This window comes from Primulina eburnea, chromosome 6 (assembly GCF_022965805.1).
Source record: "Primulina eburnea isolate SZY01 chromosome 6, ASM2296580v1, whole genome shotgun sequence".
In the NCBI taxonomy this organism is placed as follows: Eukaryota; Viridiplantae; Streptophyta; class Magnoliopsida; order Lamiales; family Gesneriaceae; genus Primulina; species Primulina eburnea.
In genome coordinates, this window is record NC_133106.1 from 32,740,317 (window position 1) to 32,760,322 (window position 20,006).

Here is a 20,006-nt window from a genome sequence, read left to right on the forward strand (position 1 = left end):
GAGATAAACTAAAGTGGAAAATATATATATACACCCAGCCAATTTATTGACACCAAAAGAATTTCGGACCTCCTTCCGATCTTTACAAACTTTCATCTGGGACCAAACTTCTATAACACAAAAATGTACATTTTTTACAGCTTCCAAAATCAGCGAGCACTATCTGTCATGTTCGGAATACTCTATTGTGCCATATTGAATGTAGTATCATGTTAAAAACATCATACTTCATCGGCCTAGAATGCCAAAGAAAATGCTGCTGCACCCGTTTAACCCTCTGCTGCATCAATCGATACCTTGTCTTCGAAATAGACAGAAGTATATTTTTTAAATTTGGTATGTCCTTCTCCAAGACAAAAACAGCAAAGGATTCCCAGTTCAAAGTCTCAAAAAATGGAGGCACAAAATTATCGGATATGATCACCGGAACACACTCGTAGAAGATGGCTTCAACTACTCGGGGACTATTGACTTCATAGCCCTTGGCACATATGCAAAATTTGCTGCTTTTCATGTACTGCACATAGGTCATCTCGCCTTTTGCTTTACGCAATGGACCGAAGATTTTCATGTCGGGATCTTTATTTTCCCAGTAATTTAACAAAATGGGACGGAGGTAACCGTGCATGCTACCAGCAAAGAAAGCAAGAATCCGTCTCTGAGAAAATGCTTTGCCTCCTAGTTGTCTGAGTGGATTCTGAGGTGATCGTACATATGTTTCAGGAAGAGAGACGTCTTTTCCGAATCGAAGCCCTTCTTTGATATCACTGTTGCATAAAGATCTGATACAATTAGCCATGATATTCCGAGTCTCTGCTGGTGCCTGGAAACACAATTATTTAGTGTAACATTAAACATTCAACTAACTTCCAAATAGTAAATCTCGATTGCTATTGGTAACGCATATTTTCATGCTATTCTACATTACAAATAATAAAAATTAGTTTAGAATATATAATTACTATCACTGAACAATCCTTCCACAATTTCACCAATTTATAACTCAATGAATCAAACAAGACCTCAGATCTGATACCTACGAGCACTTGGTCCAGATCGAAAACTATAGGTAATAACAATGGAGCAAGTTCCATACGTTGAATGTACAACAAGCCAAACACTATATTTTAATTATAATGCCTCGTTGATAACCACATAGAACAGAGGAGGCAACTGTGATCATCCAATATGACTAATTAACTGATATAAGGAACGAACCCAATCATGGCAGGCGACGAGGAAATGGTCAGCTCCGTCTGTTCTATTCCAAGAGTCATACTTCGTCTTGATTGTGTTGACATAATCACTTAAACGTTGTATCAAATTCTTGCGACTATGAGAATTAGGTACATATAACGCTATCTCTAGCTCACGTGAACTGAATGGTAAGTAAAACAAGTGAGCTTTATTCAAGTTTTTTGTAAGGAATCTTTTGTTTGACTTTAGCTGTTTCATAAACCATCCCTCAGATGCGTATATTCCTTTAAGAGGTGGCTGATGGAATATAGGCCGTTCTCCTTCAGCGTAGACGTAAACCTTGAGAACCTGTTCCATCAATTCATAGCTCCTGCAAATGAAAAGTTGGATATATGAGCGTAATTCATAGAATTAGTCAAGCAACTATTGTGGAGGAATTTCCTCAATGTTTTGCCATATTCTGAAACTTCTTTTCGCAATCTTAACATATAAGACATTCTTTACAAGTAGACATATTCCTAATGTATGCATCCAAAATGCATTTTAACAAGAGCATCGAAAGAGACAAATATGTAGGTAAATAAATTGAGCTTTTCAACAACAAATACCCCAAGTAAAATTCATTTTAAAGCAATATTAAATAACCCTGGAAAATATCAACGTACTAAAAGACGACGACTAAGCGGTGAACGGTCGTTCACTGCCCAATTTTTAGAAAGATGGTGCCTCTACGATTTGTTACTAGATTAATATATGTTAAATATTATTTGACATATTTGTCTATCAATTTTTTATCGGATAAAGAAAATAAATATGTCAGGAATTTTGAGTTGATTCCAATGCAGTTGAATGATTGAAGAAATATGAAAATGAAAATGAAAAATTAGATATTTATTCTAAAAAAAGGCCTAGGCGTCTAGCGGGCAGGTGGCTGTCCGCGTTCCTTTTTTTAGAACACTGGAAAAATCTATATAAGAAATTAAATATCACACAAAACATTGAACTAGTTGAAAATCAATATCTTGGCGTGGTTCAATTACCTTTTGAACGCTGAAAAATTTCTATACAAACTAACATCAAAGTGAGAATCTTTTTCTATGGTTGCGGCATTCTCAATCATGGACTTCACATTCCGTAATTCTTGGTCAACAGCCGAAGACCATCTTGGCTTCTGCAATCAAATACATGAAAAAAGGGTCGAAGCCGAAAATAGATATGGTGTGACCAGTGCAAGAAAACATCTGAGATGGGGAAAAACAATTTGTATGGTATACATACCACAGCCTTGTATGAAGCATAACTACTGAGCAGCATATCGTTCATTTTAGATATGGGTACTACCATACGTTTTGGTTCCTTGACTCGTTCTTTTGTAGCTGGAATGCTGCTGACGGAAGAATCATTCACTAGATTAGAAGGGTTCAGAATCTTGGGACTCTCATTCTTTGTAAGCATATCTTCTGCATCTTTTCCCATTGTAGATGTACTCAGATCAGAAGAGTTCACATCATTTCTAGAATTTGTTTCCAAATTTTCAGGAGATGTGGAGAAAAATTGCAAATTTGAGGGAGGTGAAGCACCTGGGCCCATTACAATATCATTTTTTGGTGAAAAATCACTATCGGAAGTATAGTTTGATACTTGTAGTTCGAATTCTGGAGGATTCTCTTGCTTCAAGCTATTATCTTCAATTACCCCAAGAACTTTTGTATTGTTGTTAAGTTCCAAGAAGTCGTTGGAAGGAAACTCATCTTCGGGATCTAGATCATCATCCAAGGTATCACCAAATTTTTTTATGTTCTCAGGCTCAGAATCACCTTTGTCATTCGAGACTCTATTGACTATTTCATCAGAGACTTCTGTATCAGTAGATACCAAATCAGCCACATTTACATTGGCTGCATCCAAGACACTATGATAAGTCGAGTTTCTCGAACTATTGTGGTAAATGAATGAATCCTGTCCTACTTCGATTTTTCCTGCAGAAAATAAAGATGATAAACTTTTGAAGTCTTGAAGCTCGAAAAGTTGAGCAAACAAAACCAATGCAAAAGTCACTCCTGCCATCAACAACACACTCTTGACCCTGACCAGGGACATGTACCCAAACTCAATTCCCATGCTAACAGCTCAGATTGATTGGAAACCTAAAACGTTGTCATGAAATTCTGCAGACAAAAATTCAACATGTCAGTAGAAAAAGATTTGTCATTATCGCACACAGGATTATCAAATTGAAATCATCGGGTACCGAGGAAGTGTCTTATAAAGGCTTGGAAGAAATTCTCCTCCATTTATGCTTCTTTTCTAAAAGAAAATTTAAGCAAATTCATGGACGATCATGTTACAAAAGACCTAACTTTGACGTTTAACTTGAGCAGAAAACAAAGGGGATTTAAGGCTTAAAAATCAAAATCATCCACTGATCCTGAACGGTCTTCGCGCTTTTAACCTTTCTCCGGTGATCAAGCAATTAAACGAAAAAATTAAATAAAAATCAGCAAAAAGATCTTAATCATCTTCCCAGTTCCACAATTGGCAAAACCATACAAACATAAACAGACACCTAAAATTCAAGAAATCACGAAAAAAAAATTCCATCTTTGCATTAAACAAAACACTCTATATTTAACGAAACAAACCATGAAAAGAAATCAGTATATTCAAACTAAACAAAATCGACAACAAATTCGAAGAAAATTATTCTGCATATAGTAGAAAGCTTACTAGGTACCAGAGGCCAAAAAATGGACCCCGATGCAAGAAATTATTCGCTGAGTATTTGGACTCCGAGAATTGAAAGCCAGAAGGAATATATAGCTCAAACTCCATGAAAAATTCAAATGCTTGTAGAACCAAATACAAGAAAGGAAAAGACAGCACGGACTAAGGTGCTCTACTTAGACACGCAATTACACTACTATTAATTATAATTAATTAAGGCTGTAATAATATAATACAGGCAATAATTGAGAGACCATAGACATCAAACATTTGATGATTCCAGAGAAATTTTGTGAACTTCGTTTCCCATTCAGGACATTATGATCGGTTCATCCTGGGGTCTCGAAAGTAAACGAGAGCGGTAAGAATTTTTATTTTTTATTTTTGAGTAAGGGCTGTGGGAATTTTAAATTGCTTTCAAAAATTGTCTAATTGATTTCAAAAAAAAAATGTCTTATTGTTCATATTTATTTCATGTGTTGAGTATTCAAAATTCTTTTTACATTACCTAGCAGTAATTTTTTGTCCTACTTACAATTTTTTTTTCTGTCATGGATACATTTAATAAATCGTAATATTGTTATTAAGAATTATGAATTCAAATGCGATATAATATATAGTAATTTAATAAAAAGAGGATAATCGATGCTCTTAATAAAAAGAGGATGATCGATGCTCGTATAGATTTTGAGTTTAATGAATAGATAAATGTTTGATCAATTATTAGAAGCTCATTTCTATCTGACAACATTCTTGTCCAATTTTGTTTATATTACTGACGTAATTTACAAATTAATTTGAATGTTTACTCATTACACATCAAAAGATAACAGATTCTCACGTCATAAAAAATAAAATATAACCGAACCTGCTATTCTCCATTAGGTCTGCCGATAGCACATGACCAACCATTTGAATAATGTAAATTGTAAATTACAAGCTACCAATGGCTTCAATAAATTTCCAATATATATATTCCTCACCATCCAAATTATTCAAATGGCTTTACAATCCAAGAAAATCCACATCATGTTCTACGGACAGGATAAAAAATCCCACTTCATTTTTCTCACAAGAAAGTACAGGTATGATATATACATACAGCAGGGAGACAAAATACCCTGTAACTCTCTAAATACCTCGGATAATAATCCTAAATATTGGTTTGCACATGTGCAGATGTAGCTGTCGTTCATTTACAACGTAGAACAAGTACTCATTCCACCAAACAAGTTCTCATTTCACCTAACATGTGCCTTTCAGTGTATCCAACCAAGGCTTGATCACCGAAAGCACAGATGTCTTGCTCAAAAGTTGCGTGTTTCTAGCAAGGAATACTTCGCTTGAAGAAGAAGGATCTTTGAGATAATGGTGGTATTCTTGTTCAGCCAGGTCTCATCTGGAACACTCTAGTGTGCCATATAGAATGAAGTATCATATGGAAGATGTCGTACTTGATGGGCGTTTCATGCCAAAGAAAATGTGTCTGTACTTGCTTAACCCTTCGCTGCATCTCAATATATCTCTTTTCGGGGATTGAGAGGAGTATTTTCTTAAGATTTGGAATATCCTTCTCCAAAATGAAAACGGCAAATGACTCCCAATTCAAAGTCTCGAAAAATGGAGGGACATAATTGTCGGATATGATCACCGGAACGCACTCATAGAAGATGGCCTCCACAACTCGGGGGGTGTAGGCTTCATAGCCTTTAGCGCTTATGCAGTACTTGCTGCTCTTCATATACTTGGAATAGCTCATTTGACCCTTTACCTTGTCTAGCTTACCAGAAATCTTCATGTCAGGATCTTTGTTTTCCCAGTGACTTAACAAAATGGGACGGAGATAACCATGCATTTTCCCGGCAAAGAAAGCAAGGATATGTCTCTCGGAAGGAGGTTTGCCTCCGAGATCTTTAAGAGGATTCTCAGACACGCGCACATTGGTTTCAGGTAAGGAGACGTCTTTTCCAAATTGGAATCTTCCTTTGGCATCAGCATTGCACAAAGCTCTAATGCAGTTGGCCATGATCTTGCTTGTCTCAAATGGTGCCTGAAAGAATAAAGCTAAGGATTGATATACATAATTATTCACGTGAATGTACTGGATAATTACTTATTGTTGTGTTTTAAAGAGTAGGTACATTAGTGATTCCATAAATGTTCATGTGAGCAGTAACCGTACAGAATTTGTTCCCAGTTATTGTTCACGTAAACAAGCTGATTGTCAGTCTATCAGGATCGCATGTTAAAGTCCATGATCAATTTACTACTTGTCTGATCTTTGTTTTGAAAATACAAGTTCTTCGATGGAAGGTGAAACATTAGGCCTATACCTGCATACTCTCTATCTCTTTGGTCATGAATACAACATCCTTCAAGATGATTCTTCAAGAAATTTGTGTGTTTCAGGTTGTGACACTTGAATTTAGATTTTCATGTTCAACTCGAGAAGGAGCGGTCGATCAACGTAAATCTGTCATAGTGTGAAGTGTCTCTCTCCATTGTACTTGTACTAATTTAAAATTTCACATGCAATAATTCTGATACTTGGGAAACAAAGTAACTATGATGCTAATTCAGTAAAACATATTTTATAGAATATACAGGAGAATTACCCAGTCGTGGCAGGCTACAAGAAAATGGTCGGCTCCATCGGTTCTATTCCAAAAACGATACGTTGTTGTGATATTCTGGAGGTAGCTACTCAAATATTGAACCAGGTTCTTCGAACTGTGAGAATCGGGTACATATAAAGCCTTTTCTAACATCCATGAGCTAAAAGGCAAGTAAAATAAATGGGCTTGATCTGCGTTTTTAGTAACAAAATGCTTGTTTTCTTCCAGCTGCTTCATGAACCATCCTTCAGAGGCATATATTCCAGTAAGCGCTGGTTGGTGGAATATAGGCTGTCTTCCTTCAGTATAAATGTAAATTTTGAGAGTCTTCTCCATCAGTTCATAGCTCCTGTAAATGATGATTCAGACATTTTTTTTATCAAAATAATAAGGAAACTCACACAAAATTAACTGGTTACAAAATAGAATCTAGTCCCATTATCAAATATCAATATAGATCAAATCATTCAAGAAAATGAGAAAAAAATGGATTTACCGTTCGTTTTATATATATACCTTAAAAAGGCAGAATAATTGCGATACACATGAGGGTCCCCTTTCCTGATTTGTGCGTTTTCAATCAGTGTTTTTGCTTTATGTAACTGCTGGTCCACCTCGGAAGGCCAGTGTGGTTTCTGAAAACAAATATATCAAGCAAATGAGCGATAAAAGATTAATAAATGAATGATGGTAGTCCGTGGAATCTTGTTCACAGAGATTGCTCAGATTTTCAAGACTGCACATACCATGGGCAGATAAACTACATAGCTTTGAAGTAACATGTCGTTCATCGCAGATATTGGCAGTACTTTAGCTGGTGGTCCTTTTAACCTTTCTTTCTTAATTGAGCTGCTAAAGATCGAACTAGAAAGGTTATTCAGTGTTAGACCAGCTTTATCAGTTTTCACGTATAATTTTGGCGCATCTTTTCCCATTGAAGATGTATCAGGATCAATAGTTTTAATGTTAGTACTTTGATTTGCACCCACAGACTCTGGAGATTTGAAGGGAGCTGCAGAATATGATGATGGTGCAGACGGAGGAATAACATTCCCAGGCAAAAGATGGTTCAATGAAGAATTACTTTTTGTATGATTTGATACTGGTAAATCATAACTGTAATCTCTACTCTTCTCCGGTGCCAAGGTCTTGTTCTGTATCGGTATCACATCAACTTTGGGCTCATTCATTTTCAAGAAGTCCTCAGATGGAGATCCATCGCCAGGACTAGTATAAACACCAGAAGTTTCATTAGAGTAGTTATTAATATCCGCACTCAAATTATGTTTGCCATCTGCATCATTTCCACTAGTGAACTTCTTCGCATTCAAATCCTCTCGGACCATGCTCATTGTGGAAGAATTTGAACCACTCAAAAGCGCCTGGTTTTCCACACTTTTAAACTCACTAGAAGAACCCCTAGTCGGTAAGTTGCCTCTGTATGCCACTTGAGACTTGCCAAAAGATAATAAATATGACAAATACCCATAAGGAAGCTCGAAATGCTGAACCAACAGAACAACTGAAAAGGCCATTGCCATTAGCCAAAGCAGTCTCCTGGCATCCATTAGATAGATATAATAACCTTCGATAGTTAAACTCGAGCAAACGACTAAAAATTAGGAGAGGCCGAATGCCCTTAAAGAATCTCAAGCCATGTTTCCAACTTTCTTGTGGGTAATTTCATTCTAATTCAACAGACAAGTAAAAGCACTACAGCAGAAATCAAATCTCGAAAACTGATCCATTAATTCAAGAAACTGAGAGGCGTCCCATAAAGTCAAATCTCAAACATAAACACAGTAAATGAAATTACTCGGTCTCCACGGTCTTCTAAGCAAGAAATCGAATATTAAATTACCGAGCACATTCCTTCGAGATGTCACCTTATGAATTAAACACCAAACGAGTTAAATAACGAAATCCACTGGACAAAAAAATAACCATCAAATCCCAGAATCACAAAGCCCAAATACTTAAACAAGAAACTTACTCACAAAACCCAGTTCGCAGAGCAAAAGAATAGCTCCAGAAACAAACAAATGACTGAGAAGAAACTGTGGAGTGCATCGTTCAAAAGAACCAAAAAAGAAACAATAAGATAACTGGAATGGTTTATTAGTTGTTTAGTCGAGGCTTTTTGACAACCAAGAACAACACGAACCGCTAGAATTAATCAAGGAATTGAAAATTTTAATAATGGAGATTTAGCATTGGAATATGTGCTAGTCATCAGCAGCATTAATTGCGAAAGAATTAAAAATACAAACTGGGAGGAATGAAACACGAGAATCAGCATGTGGATGGTGGGTTGGCGGTGGTGGTGGTCGTTGTGGAGGGGTGGAAGCGGCACGGTTTATTTCATCTTATCCATACGAGCATTGTCTAGGATAGATGATCAAGATTTATTCATGTATATATAAGATCTATTTTTTTTTTGAAATTATATATTTCTTACTCGGTGAAATAAAGAAAAAGTAGTGTCCGTATCATCAACGGAACGGCACCACTCACAAGATACCCAAGTATCTTGTTAATGGGTCCCTATCTAAGTTTCAAGTCCAAAAAATAACACCAAAATTTATTTACTCATAAATTTTATGATATTTGAAATCTAATTCGACTAAAAAAAAAACTATTTTTAGTTAGATATATAGATCGAGTATATTTATCTCATGTATATAAATCTTGAAATCGTATCACCAAAAACTTTTTAAAAAAAACTCTATTTTTCTTTATTTATCCAAATACATAATTGTCAATATTTTGCATTCAAATCTATGCCATTCTTTTGAATTATTCAGGATAAATGTATTTTTAGCAAGGTTTTGGAAAAACAATTAGAAGCATGGTGAAACATCGACATCACACATTTAAATATATGTCTCTCAAAACTTAATTAAGCACAGAAAGCATATTCGATTTTCGATATGATTTAATTAATTTTTTTGCAAAATAATAGATATACATAATAAATTTATGAACAAAACCATAACTTTTATATTTAAGAAACGAAGGAATCCTTCAGGGAAAGAGTTTTAGATCACTTGAAGATACAATCTAAAATTTCTAGTATGTTTATTTCATCTAAAATATCATATTGAGGCATAGGCCTCAGGCAAATCCGTAAATGATCCTTCCAAATGTTCTGCCTTTTCAATTGATTAATGCCATACGTGAAAAATGTACTGGCACAACATTAATATATCACATCATTCCACAAAATTGGGTCCTAAATACAATGGAAAGTTCAACAATATGTAGCATACATTTTGGGGAAAAAAATGATATTCTATAGCATTTTTATGAAATACTACATGAACCATGTTAATTTGAAATTTTTCTATAAAACCGACGGTCTCGGCTCATCGGCGCCGCGCACCAAAGGCTTGTTGTGTGAGTTCAAAGTGGCGGTATTCGGAACACCCTGTTGTACCATAGTGAATGAAGTATCATATGAAAAATGTCATATTTCACAGGTGAATTGTGCCAAAGGAAATGCTTCTTCACCTGGTTAACTCTTTGCTGCATCACAACATACCTCTTTTCCGGTATAGACAGCAGTATGTTCTTCAGATCTGGGATATCCTTTTCGAACACGAAAACAGCGAAAGAATCCCACTTCAAGATCTCGAAGAACGGAGGCACGAAGTTGTCTGATATAATCACGGGCACGCATCCGTGTATAATGGCTTCCACCACTCGGGGGCTGTTGACTTCATACCCTTTGGCACATATGCAGTACTTGCTGTTTCTCATGTGCTGAACGTAGCTAGCCTTTTTCATCCTTCCAAAAATTTTCATGTCCGGATCTTTATTTTCCCAGTGTTTTAGTAACACTGGTCGAACATAACCATGCATTTGGCCCGCGAAAAAGGCGAGGAATTTTCGTCGGGAAGGAAACTTGCCCTCGAATTCTTCTGACGGATTCTGAGGGGAATGGACATATGTTTCGGGCAGAGACACGTCCTTCCCGAACTGAAAGCTTTCCTTCGTATCAGCGTTGCATAAAGCCCTTATGCAGTTAGCCATATGCTTCTTCGTCTCCGCTGGAGCCTGAAAAATAACTGATTCTCATAAACTACAAAAAAATCTATGAAAAATTCAAGTCAACATACCCAGTCATGGCAAGCAACTAGAAAATGATCCTCCCCATTTGTTCGATTCCAGAAAGGATATCTGCCCTTGATTGTGTCGAGGTAGTTCTTCAGATATTGGACTATTTCATGAAAAGAATGAGAATCCGGCACATAGACATGATCCACCAACAACTGAGAGCTAAATGGTAAGTAAAATAAGTGGGCTTCTCCCGGATTTGTGGTTATGTATCGGTTGCTTGCTTGCAGGAGTTTCATGAACCATCCCTCAGAAGCATATATTCCCTTCAACCTCGGTTGGTGAAACACCGGTCTTTTTCCGTCCCTGTAGACGTAAATCTTGAGCTTCTGTTCCATCAATTCATAGCTCCTGCACCAGCAACCAATATGATCAGTTGTTACTTTTACAGTCTCCCTGGAAACATTTGGCAACGAGATAATTGTACTAGGAGCTACCTTACAAATGTTGAAAGATTTCGATAAATAGGGCCGTACAATCCAGGGTGATCCCTTATTATAGATGTGTTTTCAATCTGGAATCGAGCATCGAGTAACTCTTGATCAGCAGATGAAGACCACACAGGTCTCTGGAATAAGATTCAACCTCACATATTAAACCTCGTCCTGGGAAAATGACTATTTTTAAACAAAATGCACAAATTATACACCAAATTATGACTGAAATAACCTTGGAAAAAGACGAGACACGACTGTGAAGCAACATCTCATACATCTCAGATATAGATAAGACCGACGCAATGGCTTTCTCAGGCATCTCCTTTTGAGGTGGACTACTATTCATGGCTGAGTTTTGACTTCCTTGAAAGTTGCTGGTTTCATTAACCTTCAGTGTCGAGCTTAGAGGACTATATGATGGCAAAGTGACCGATTCAGGTGGTGAAACAACGTTTCCTGGATTCCTCAAGGCATCGGATTCTTCCCTATAAGTAACAGATGGACTGATATCGGAAACACTTTCCAGTGTATCAATCGCCCTTTCCGGAGCTAACCCAATGTTTATTCCTATAGTCTCATAAGTTGCATTATGGTACATCTCCAAGGCACTTTCTGGCATAAAATTTTCCTTGAGTCCCGAATCTCCTCCATTTGTATCATAAAAAATCAAGACAGACTTCCCAGTAGATAACAAGGATAACAAGCTATTCCTATATGGTAGCTCAAAGTGTTGGATCACTAAAACGGAGACAAGAATCAATCCAATCAGAATCACTATTTTCCTGGTTTCCAGTCTACAGGTATACGGAAAACCGTATCCCATTTCTATGAATCGAGAAACTAACCGAAACCGGTTCGCTAGTCGCCGATGAAATCTACTGGTCCTGCAATATTCCGAAAACCAAATCAAAACCAAGGCGTTATTTGAACGGAGAGAACTTTTCAAACCAATTCACGTGTACCTTTTTTAAGATCAAAAGTTTTAAGCTAGTCACATGTAACTCACATAAATTCATCACCATAACAAAGAAAAGTCTTGAAATGATTAAAACCGAAAAAGACACCCACAGTATGAGCAAACTCCCAACAAATTAAACAAACGACACCAATAAGGAAAACCAAAAGATCAAACAAAACCCATGTGTACATATGTAAAGAAATTGACTGTTCTCAAATAAGAGGATTGAAAGACGAATTACCCTCAACAACATAAGATTCTGGAACTCGCTTTTCCCCTGATCTTCAGAAACCAAAATATTTTCCGAAAGGAACCAAAAAATTCGAAGAAAAGCTTTCCGATGTGTGTGTTGCGGGTGAGGGTTGATATTTGGATTGTCATGCATGGCGGCCGAGTTCTGGTGGCTTACAAGTGTGAGTAAAATGCGGTCATTTCTTACAGGTTCAAGCTTCTCGTTGGCTAGTTTTTGGCCTTCTCCTTTCGTTCACATGATATAATATATCAAGGCAATTGTATTTATGAAATCTACCAATTTCCAAATATTTGGTAAATGATAGAATTACTATTGTTAGATTATATGATTGTTGGTATTCTCACGGGTTTTGCTTTAACGTCAATTTGTTTCCTAATTAGCTGAGTAATTTATGGCATTAATTTCGTAGTAAATCATAATTATTTGGTTACTTGAAATAAACACTTCACGAATACCAGTCCATAGTAACGATTTAGTTGACCAAGCATAAACAACGAGTTTATCATTGAAATTATCGAAGTTGAATCCATACATTTTTCTCTCAAATAGGTCACATGTGAAACGATCGACCGAAAATACTTTTTCATGAACTTGGTTGGATAGGAGATTCTTCTCACAAAATTAATCAAATGAGACAGTATCATATAACTTTTGCAAGTAATTTTAAAAAAATTAAATTCAATAAATAAAATCAAACAAAACTAATCTACGTCGATCTCAATTCCAACAAAAGAAATAGTTCGTTTTTAAAAAATGGTTTCGGACTAAATTAAAACACGAAAATAATTATTAATATTCTAAATTACTCAATTTAATTTATTTGATAAAAATGAAAACATGAATTACAAATCGACGTGAATTTCACACCTCATATGACAGTGTTATGAAGGCTTAGCGACGATTTTTACTGAAACCGTCGCAAATTTTGCGACGGTTTTCTATCACCGTGGCTATATTGCGACGGTTTTTTAAACAACGGTCGCTAAATAAAAAAAGCGACGGTTTCATAAATACTGTCGCTTTTTTAGCCACGGTTTACTATAAACCGTCGTAATATATTGCGACAGTTATAATAAACCGTCGTAATATATTACGACGGTTTAAATAAACCGTCGCTACTATAAACATGCGACGGTATAAACAAAACCGTCGTTTCTAAAGCCACGGTTTAAACACAACCGTCGCTTTTTAGCCACGGTTTTTTGAAAAACCGTCGTTTTTTTAGCCACGGTTTATTACACCGTCGTAATATATTGCGACGCGTTTTGATAGACGTCGATAGTTACAAACGTCTTCATATATATAGCGACGGTTTAGTATAAACCGTCGCAAACCGTCGCCGATCGGATCGGCGACGGTTTATTGCAAAAGCGGTCCCTACTGACGACGGTTTTATCATAGACCGTCGCTATGATTCTATTTATACCGAGGTTCTCGAACAATTTTCTTGAGCTATTTTCACCTATCTCTGGTAGTAACCAAACTCTCTAAATTTTTCGAAGTTTCGGTTTTTTATTTTGTACTAACTATTTCGTATTTATTTTGTAGATTTGCTACGCGGGCGATTTTCCAGCGTCACGTGGAAGCAGCTATATCTTCGAGCAACATCAAGTTTTAAAGTTTTTTTTTGTACATAAAATTTAATACATGATTTAATTTTTACGTATTAGTTTATTTGTGTAAATTTAATACAATAATTTTTGCTTAAATTTATTATCGTCGCGGTGCATCAGGTGGACTTTTGTTACATACCGTCGCTATATTAAGCAGCGGTTTTTTTAAAAAACCGCCGATTAATATAGCGACGGTTTTACATATACCGTCGCCATAAATAGCGACGGTTTTTGTCCAACCGTCGCTTTTTATAGCGACGGTGTTGTGATAACGGTCGCTATATTAAGCGACGGTAATGTAAAAACCGTCGCTTTCTATAGCGACCGTGTTCAAATAACCGTCGCTTTTTTTAGCGACGGTGTTGTAGAACTGTCGCTAAATAGCGACGGTCTTCTTTGAATAAACCGTCGCTATAAAGCGACGTGTGTTCAAAAACCGTCGCTTTGAGAAGGCGACGCGCACTTCTGTGTCGGACTTTCAAACCGTCGTTAAAACCGTCGCTTTACACTTTTAGCGACGGTTTAGCGACGGTTTGACTGTCGCTAATTTTTTTTTTTTTTTGGAAGTGTGATTCAAGGCAAAAACTTGTGTGAGACGGTCTCACGGGTCGTATTTGTGAGACGGATCTCTTATTTGGGTCACCCATGAAAAACTATTACTTTTTATGCTAAGAGTATTACTTTTTATTTTGAATATGGGTAGGATTGACCCGTCACACAGATTATGATCCATGAGACGGTACTCACTCCTGAATCAAAGATGGGTGATTTTAGATGACTCTGACTTTCAGTTAAATCAATTAAATGAAATGACATCCTCTTGCGATTCTTCAATAAATACAGCATATTTGTAGAGTTCGGGATCGTATAGAATATGTTAGTCTGAGTTCGAGTTAATATCGAAATATGGTGATTCATTAGCTTTCTCGTCCAAGCAGTTGTGAATCTTGTGACAATTCTGATTAGTTGAACAGCAACACAAAAACAATTGGAGAAAAGAACGGGGATAATCAACGACGAGATCGACGTCGTTGGATATGATGTGTTTCATCTTACAACCAATTCTCATATGGGTCAGTAGATCGAGAAATTACTAACTCAATCTATCTATTTTATTTGGTGAGACGATATTAGTTCACGTAGCAGATTAATTAATAATTGTATATAAATATGCTATCTAATAAATGATATGCCAACTTATAGGTTTTCAAATTGCTAGATTAATTGATATAGGGTAATGGTCCCCGTACTCAGAACATACAATTTTTTTTAATATATCTAAAATACAATCAGTGAAAAACGCTATATCTAGAGACACTTTCACAAAATTTATAAAAACATCGTTACTTTAGCGACAGTTTTATCAAACAGCCTCGTAATATGGTAATGTATTTCAAATAGAATATTTATATATCCAAAAAAATAACACTGAATAAAAAAAATCATATTTTTGTAAATTAATATAATCTATATGGAACGGTTTATTTTTATCCAAAACTTGAATCAAACTAATTTTTCGATTCGATGATTATTAAATTAATCTATCCATGATCGACTGAAAATCGATCCAAATCATGCGATTTGATTTGGTTTTACAGTTTGATTCTGTTTGGTTCAATTTCTAAACACTCTCAAGTGTGTGGCTTCTTCATCTGATAATTGATGGAAAACCATTTTATTTTTTTTAGAGTTGGTCTCATGTGAGACCGTCTCACAGATCCTAATCTGTGAGACGGGTCAACCCTACCCATATTTACAAGAAAAAATAATGCTCTTAATATAAAAAATAATATTTTTTCATTGATGACCCAAATAAAAGATCTGTCTCACAAATACGATCCGTGAGACCGTCTCCCAAATAAAATATTTGTCTCTATAATATGGCCTCAACTGTAACCTGCAGACAATGAAATGAACTCGTGAATTGGCGTCAGAGTAGTGTCCGGCGTAGCAACTCTGATGCTTAAGGTAGTCCATACTAATACACTTGAGTGTGGTGCGCTTATCGAGGTTGCCCGGGTAAAAGTTCACGGGAGCTTGCACGAGAGCCCAGGCTCCTGATTGCTCAGGGAGAAAATATCTCGGGCATCTCCCTGCTCGGCTGCTGAAGAAAGCATTCTGCATATTGGTTCTAATTTAAGTTATCCATTTAATTTATCGGGTCATTTATAACTCGGGCTTTTACGCGAGGGGGGCGGGGGTGTGGGTGGGGGGGTGTAATATATAGCATGTTAAGTTAATAAATCGAGGAACACCGTTTCTATCATATTTTATGGCAAAAAGAAAGGCATCAAGGTTACAACCATAGCGCTCACGACAATAAGAGTGATGTAGTCAAATAAATATGTTACCTGAATTAGGAAGATCCATGTACTTGTTGGATAGTAGAGTACGGATGTGCAGATGTTCGTAAAATGTTAACGGATCGTCACACAAAATGTCAGAGACGCATAGATTAACCCGACCAAAACTTTCTGATACTTCAAGTCGACGCTATCCCAAAGAGAGAACAAATCAAAAGAGCTTAAATTGGCAATTGATAAAATTTGTTCATTTATGGGCTTTTGGAGTGCTTTACGGGCTTGGCCGTGCTTAATGGACTTTAATCTTTAATTTGGACATACTTATAATGGATATGATTAGTAATTAAAGTTAGAGAAAATGATTTTTTTAGTCTCGGAACTTTACTATTTTTTGTGTTTCAGTCCACTAAAGTTTTAATTTCATTATTATTATTATTATTATTATTGACTATTTTTATCCATTTACTCTCGGAGTGATCAATTTTCGCGAGAAAAATCTAACCAAACAGTAGAAAAATCTGGTGTGACCGAAAAATCTGAGATCTTTTGATTTATTGTACACTAAGGCATAGTTTAGTACACATGATAGGATAAACATGTGATATATAATATAAGGATAAGTTAAGGATAAATAATATGTAAGATATCACATTTATTGTTTGGTATGATTTTAATGAGAGTGATTAAATTTATATATTAGATTGTAATGACAAAATTAACATTATCATAATAAATTTTATAATTTCAAAGTTGTTGCTTGACTTCATATTTTTTATTTGTTCATGCGTCGATAGTGCTTGCATGATTTATTTATTTTTACCTAATTTTATATATTATATAATATGATAATTGAGCCTTTGATTTTTTTAAGTCAAGTCAAATATCAATTTTTAAGGTTAATCGAGTGATACTAATAATTTTATTGAGATTTATAATAACTATTTATATAATTATCATTTTATATAATATATAAAAATAAATAAAAATATTTATTTGATTTTAATTTCTACATACTAGCATAAATTTATAAAAAATCATTTATAAATTGAGGGTAATTTAGTCATTTGGGCATTGTTTGGTACATGGAATAAGGGTGAGATTGATAAGTAATCCCCCTTATCCCATGTTTGGTACATTTTTAAAAAGCCCATGATATTATCATGGACCCTTGATAAATAAATTTTGAGAAGGATAAAACATCCTTTGTAAGAGGTGTGATAATTTTAATATAATGATAAAATACATTACAAATGACTTAATTACCCCCAATTTAAATGTATTTAAATTAATATTAAATGTTTATTAAATACATACATATATACAAATATATAGATACATATATATACACACACAAATATATATACATGTGTGTATGTATATATATATTTATATATGTGTGTGTGTGTATATATATAATATGCGTGTGTGTCTATATATATATATATATATATATATATATATATATATATATATATATATATATATATATATAATATGCGTGATATATATAATATGCGTGTGATTGTGTATATAATATGCGTGTGTGTGTGTATAATATGCGTGTGTGTGTATAAATTAACCTTATCATATGCGTGTGTGTGTCTATATATATATATATAATATGCGTGATATATATAATATGCGTGTGAGTGTGTATATAATATGCGTGTGTGTGTATATATTATATATATATAATATGCGTGATATATAATATGCGTGTGTGTATATATATATATATATATATATATATATATATATATATATATATATATATATATATATATATATATATATGCTTGTGTGTATATATATATATAAATTAATATATATATATATATATCGTATATACACAAAATAAGAAATTGAAAGATTTCGTTGACGTTTGGAAATTTCCCGAAAAGCTAATCATAGGTTCTTCTCTCCATCGCTTAGCTAACTTGCAGCTCGTGCTACAATCTGACGGTAAAGGAGACCCTGAAAGAGGAGTGGGCAAAATTCCACGCAGCTAAGAGGAAGGAATAGATAGAACAGGATAGGATAAGTCCGGCGATATTATGACATGAACTCTTAGAAAGGTGTAGATTAGGTAGATGTTCTTTGAATGAAAGAGATGTCGCGTCTACCGCTGTTGGTGTATACACGTGATTTAGAATTGAGATATGCAATTACAAGATCTTGATAACAATGAAATATAAGTTTTTGTGATATGGTTAATTTTGTCATTACAATTCAATATATAAATTTAATCACTCTTGTTAAAATCATACCAAACATTCAACATATTATCTTTTCATTATATTTATCCTTGATTTATCCTTATACTATATATCCCTTACTTATCATATCCTATGTACCAAACTGTACCTTGTAGTATATTTTATCCTTAAATTAAAACTATCACACCTAATAGAAGGGATATTTTATCATTCAAAAAAATTATTTATCAAGGGCCATGATATTATCATGAGCTTTTTAAAAATATACCAAACATATGATAAGGAAGATTATTTATCAATCACTCCCTTATCCCATGTACCAAACTATGCCTAAGGCATAGTTTCGTACACATGATAGAATAAACATGTGATATATAATATAAGGATAAGTTAAGGATAAATAAGATGTATGAGAATTGATTGGGCCCATAATATTATCATGGGCTTTTTAAAAAGGTACCGGATGATGATTATTTATCGGTATCAAACTATACCTAAGATTAATCATTCTGCTACTGGACTACAAAAAGAGTTGAGAATTGATTGGGCAGTTCAATTGTTGGATGTATATCGATGCGCAAGTATATTGGATAGGTATTCACAGTTGGATGGATCCTTGGCTCCAGACCATGTGTGGTATCCACCGTTACAAAATCAGTTGCGATTGGATGTTGATGCTGGTTGTTGTGAAATCAGGAATAAATTCAGTGTTGGGGTGGTTTTACGGAATTCGGCTGGGGTGTCGTGGGAGCAAAGGCTTGCCTTATTAGACCTTCGAGTTCAGTGAAGGGGGCGGATTTGATGGCTATTCGAGAAGGAATAGACTTTTGTCGACGTAATAGTTTCAGGAATGTTTGCATTTTTTCAGATTTAATCCAGGCGGTTCAGACAGTAACTAAACCTGGTGAAGATCGTGGCTCAGATGGGTGGATCATTACAGAAATCAGATCTTGTTTGGACTCTTCAGAGTTTATATCACTTCGACATGCGAGAAGATCAGTCAAACAAAGCAGCTCATCATCTAGCAACGGAAGCTATTAAGAATGATGTTATTGGGGAATGGTTTAATTGTATGTTTTCATCAACCTTTATGAATATTATATTAGCAGACTCTTTGGAAATGATTTAATGGATATCTCCGACTTATTTCAAAAAAAAAAAAAATGTTTTCGATTTTTTGGCAGAGGGGGGCTGCATTTCAAATGTAGGGTTTCGATTTTATTTTTGTGGCTTACGTTGATTTCAATTATTTTGTGGCTTCATTTGATCAACTCGTAACTTCTGAGGCTGGATAATATGGGACCAAAGCAGTGGCGGAGCCAACAGGCAACGACACCCTCGTGTCTAATTTTTTTTTTATATGTAAATTTTTTATAATTTTGTATTATTATAATTTTAATTCGAATACATTAATTTAAAATATTAAAAATTTGTATAGTTTAAAATTCTAACTCGAGTAAATTCATATTCTTAGTTCCGTCACTTGTCCAAAGAAATTGATGGATCGATAGGTCTTGGTCAAAAGCTAAAAGAAATGATAATTTATGAAAATTTGTGAAATGTAACGTAAATGC

At 35.0% G+C, this 20,006-nt stretch overlaps 3 protein-coding genes across 6 annotated transcripts; all 3 read right to left on the reverse strand.

Moving 5' to 3' along the window:
* Positions 1 to 4: 4 nt before the first annotated feature.
* On the reverse strand, positions 5 to 4,292 carry LOC140834398 (probable glycosyltransferase At5g25310). Of its 4 annotated transcripts, none has more exons than XM_073199248.1 (5): positions 3,925 to 4,292; positions 2,476 to 3,365; positions 2,238 to 2,368; positions 1,219 to 1,567; positions 5 to 823 (listed from the first exon to the last, which is right to left on the reverse strand). In XM_073199248.1, exons 2-5 carry the CDS (start codon positions 3,316 to 3,318, stop codon positions 167 to 169), a joined length of 1,980 nt encoding a protein of 659 aa, XP_073055349.1. In that variant the 5' UTR covers positions 3,319 to 3,365; positions 3,925 to 4,292; the 3' UTR covers positions 5 to 166. The 4 variants fall into 4 exon arrangements, with proteins under 4 accessions (XP_073055349.1, XP_073055353.1, XP_073055350.1 ...); XM_073199252.1 differs by lacking the exon at positions 3,925 to 4,292 and adding an exon at positions 3,558 to 3,898; XM_073199249.1 differs by lacking the exon at positions 3,925 to 4,292 and adding an exon at positions 3,449 to 3,898.
* A 571-nt stretch (positions 4,293 to 4,863) lies between these two features.
* LOC140834400 (probable glycosyltransferase At3g07620) lies at positions 4,864 to 8,896 on the reverse strand. Its single transcript, XM_073199255.1, has 5 exons — positions 8,530 to 8,896; positions 7,283 to 8,422; positions 7,053 to 7,171; positions 6,537 to 6,885; positions 4,864 to 5,971 (listed from the first exon to the last, which is right to left on the reverse strand). Exons 2-5 carry the CDS (start codon positions 8,102 to 8,104, stop codon positions 5,306 to 5,308), a joined length of 1,956 nt encoding a protein of 651 aa, XP_073055356.1. The 5' UTR covers positions 8,105 to 8,422; positions 8,530 to 8,896; the 3' UTR covers positions 4,864 to 5,305.
* Positions 8,897 to 9,678: 782 nt separating this feature from the next.
* Positions 9,679 to 12,512, reverse strand: LOC140833503 (probable glycosyltransferase At5g03795). Its single transcript, XM_073197841.1, has 5 exons — positions 12,289 to 12,512; positions 11,322 to 11,973; positions 11,090 to 11,220; positions 10,655 to 11,003; positions 9,679 to 10,592 (listed from the first exon to the last, which is right to left on the reverse strand). Exons 2-5 carry the CDS (start codon positions 11,910 to 11,912, stop codon positions 9,939 to 9,941), a joined length of 1,725 nt encoding a protein of 574 aa, XP_073053942.1. The 5' UTR covers positions 11,913 to 11,973; positions 12,289 to 12,512; the 3' UTR covers positions 9,679 to 9,938.
* Between the last annotated feature and the right edge of the window lie 7,494 nt (positions 12,513 to 20,006).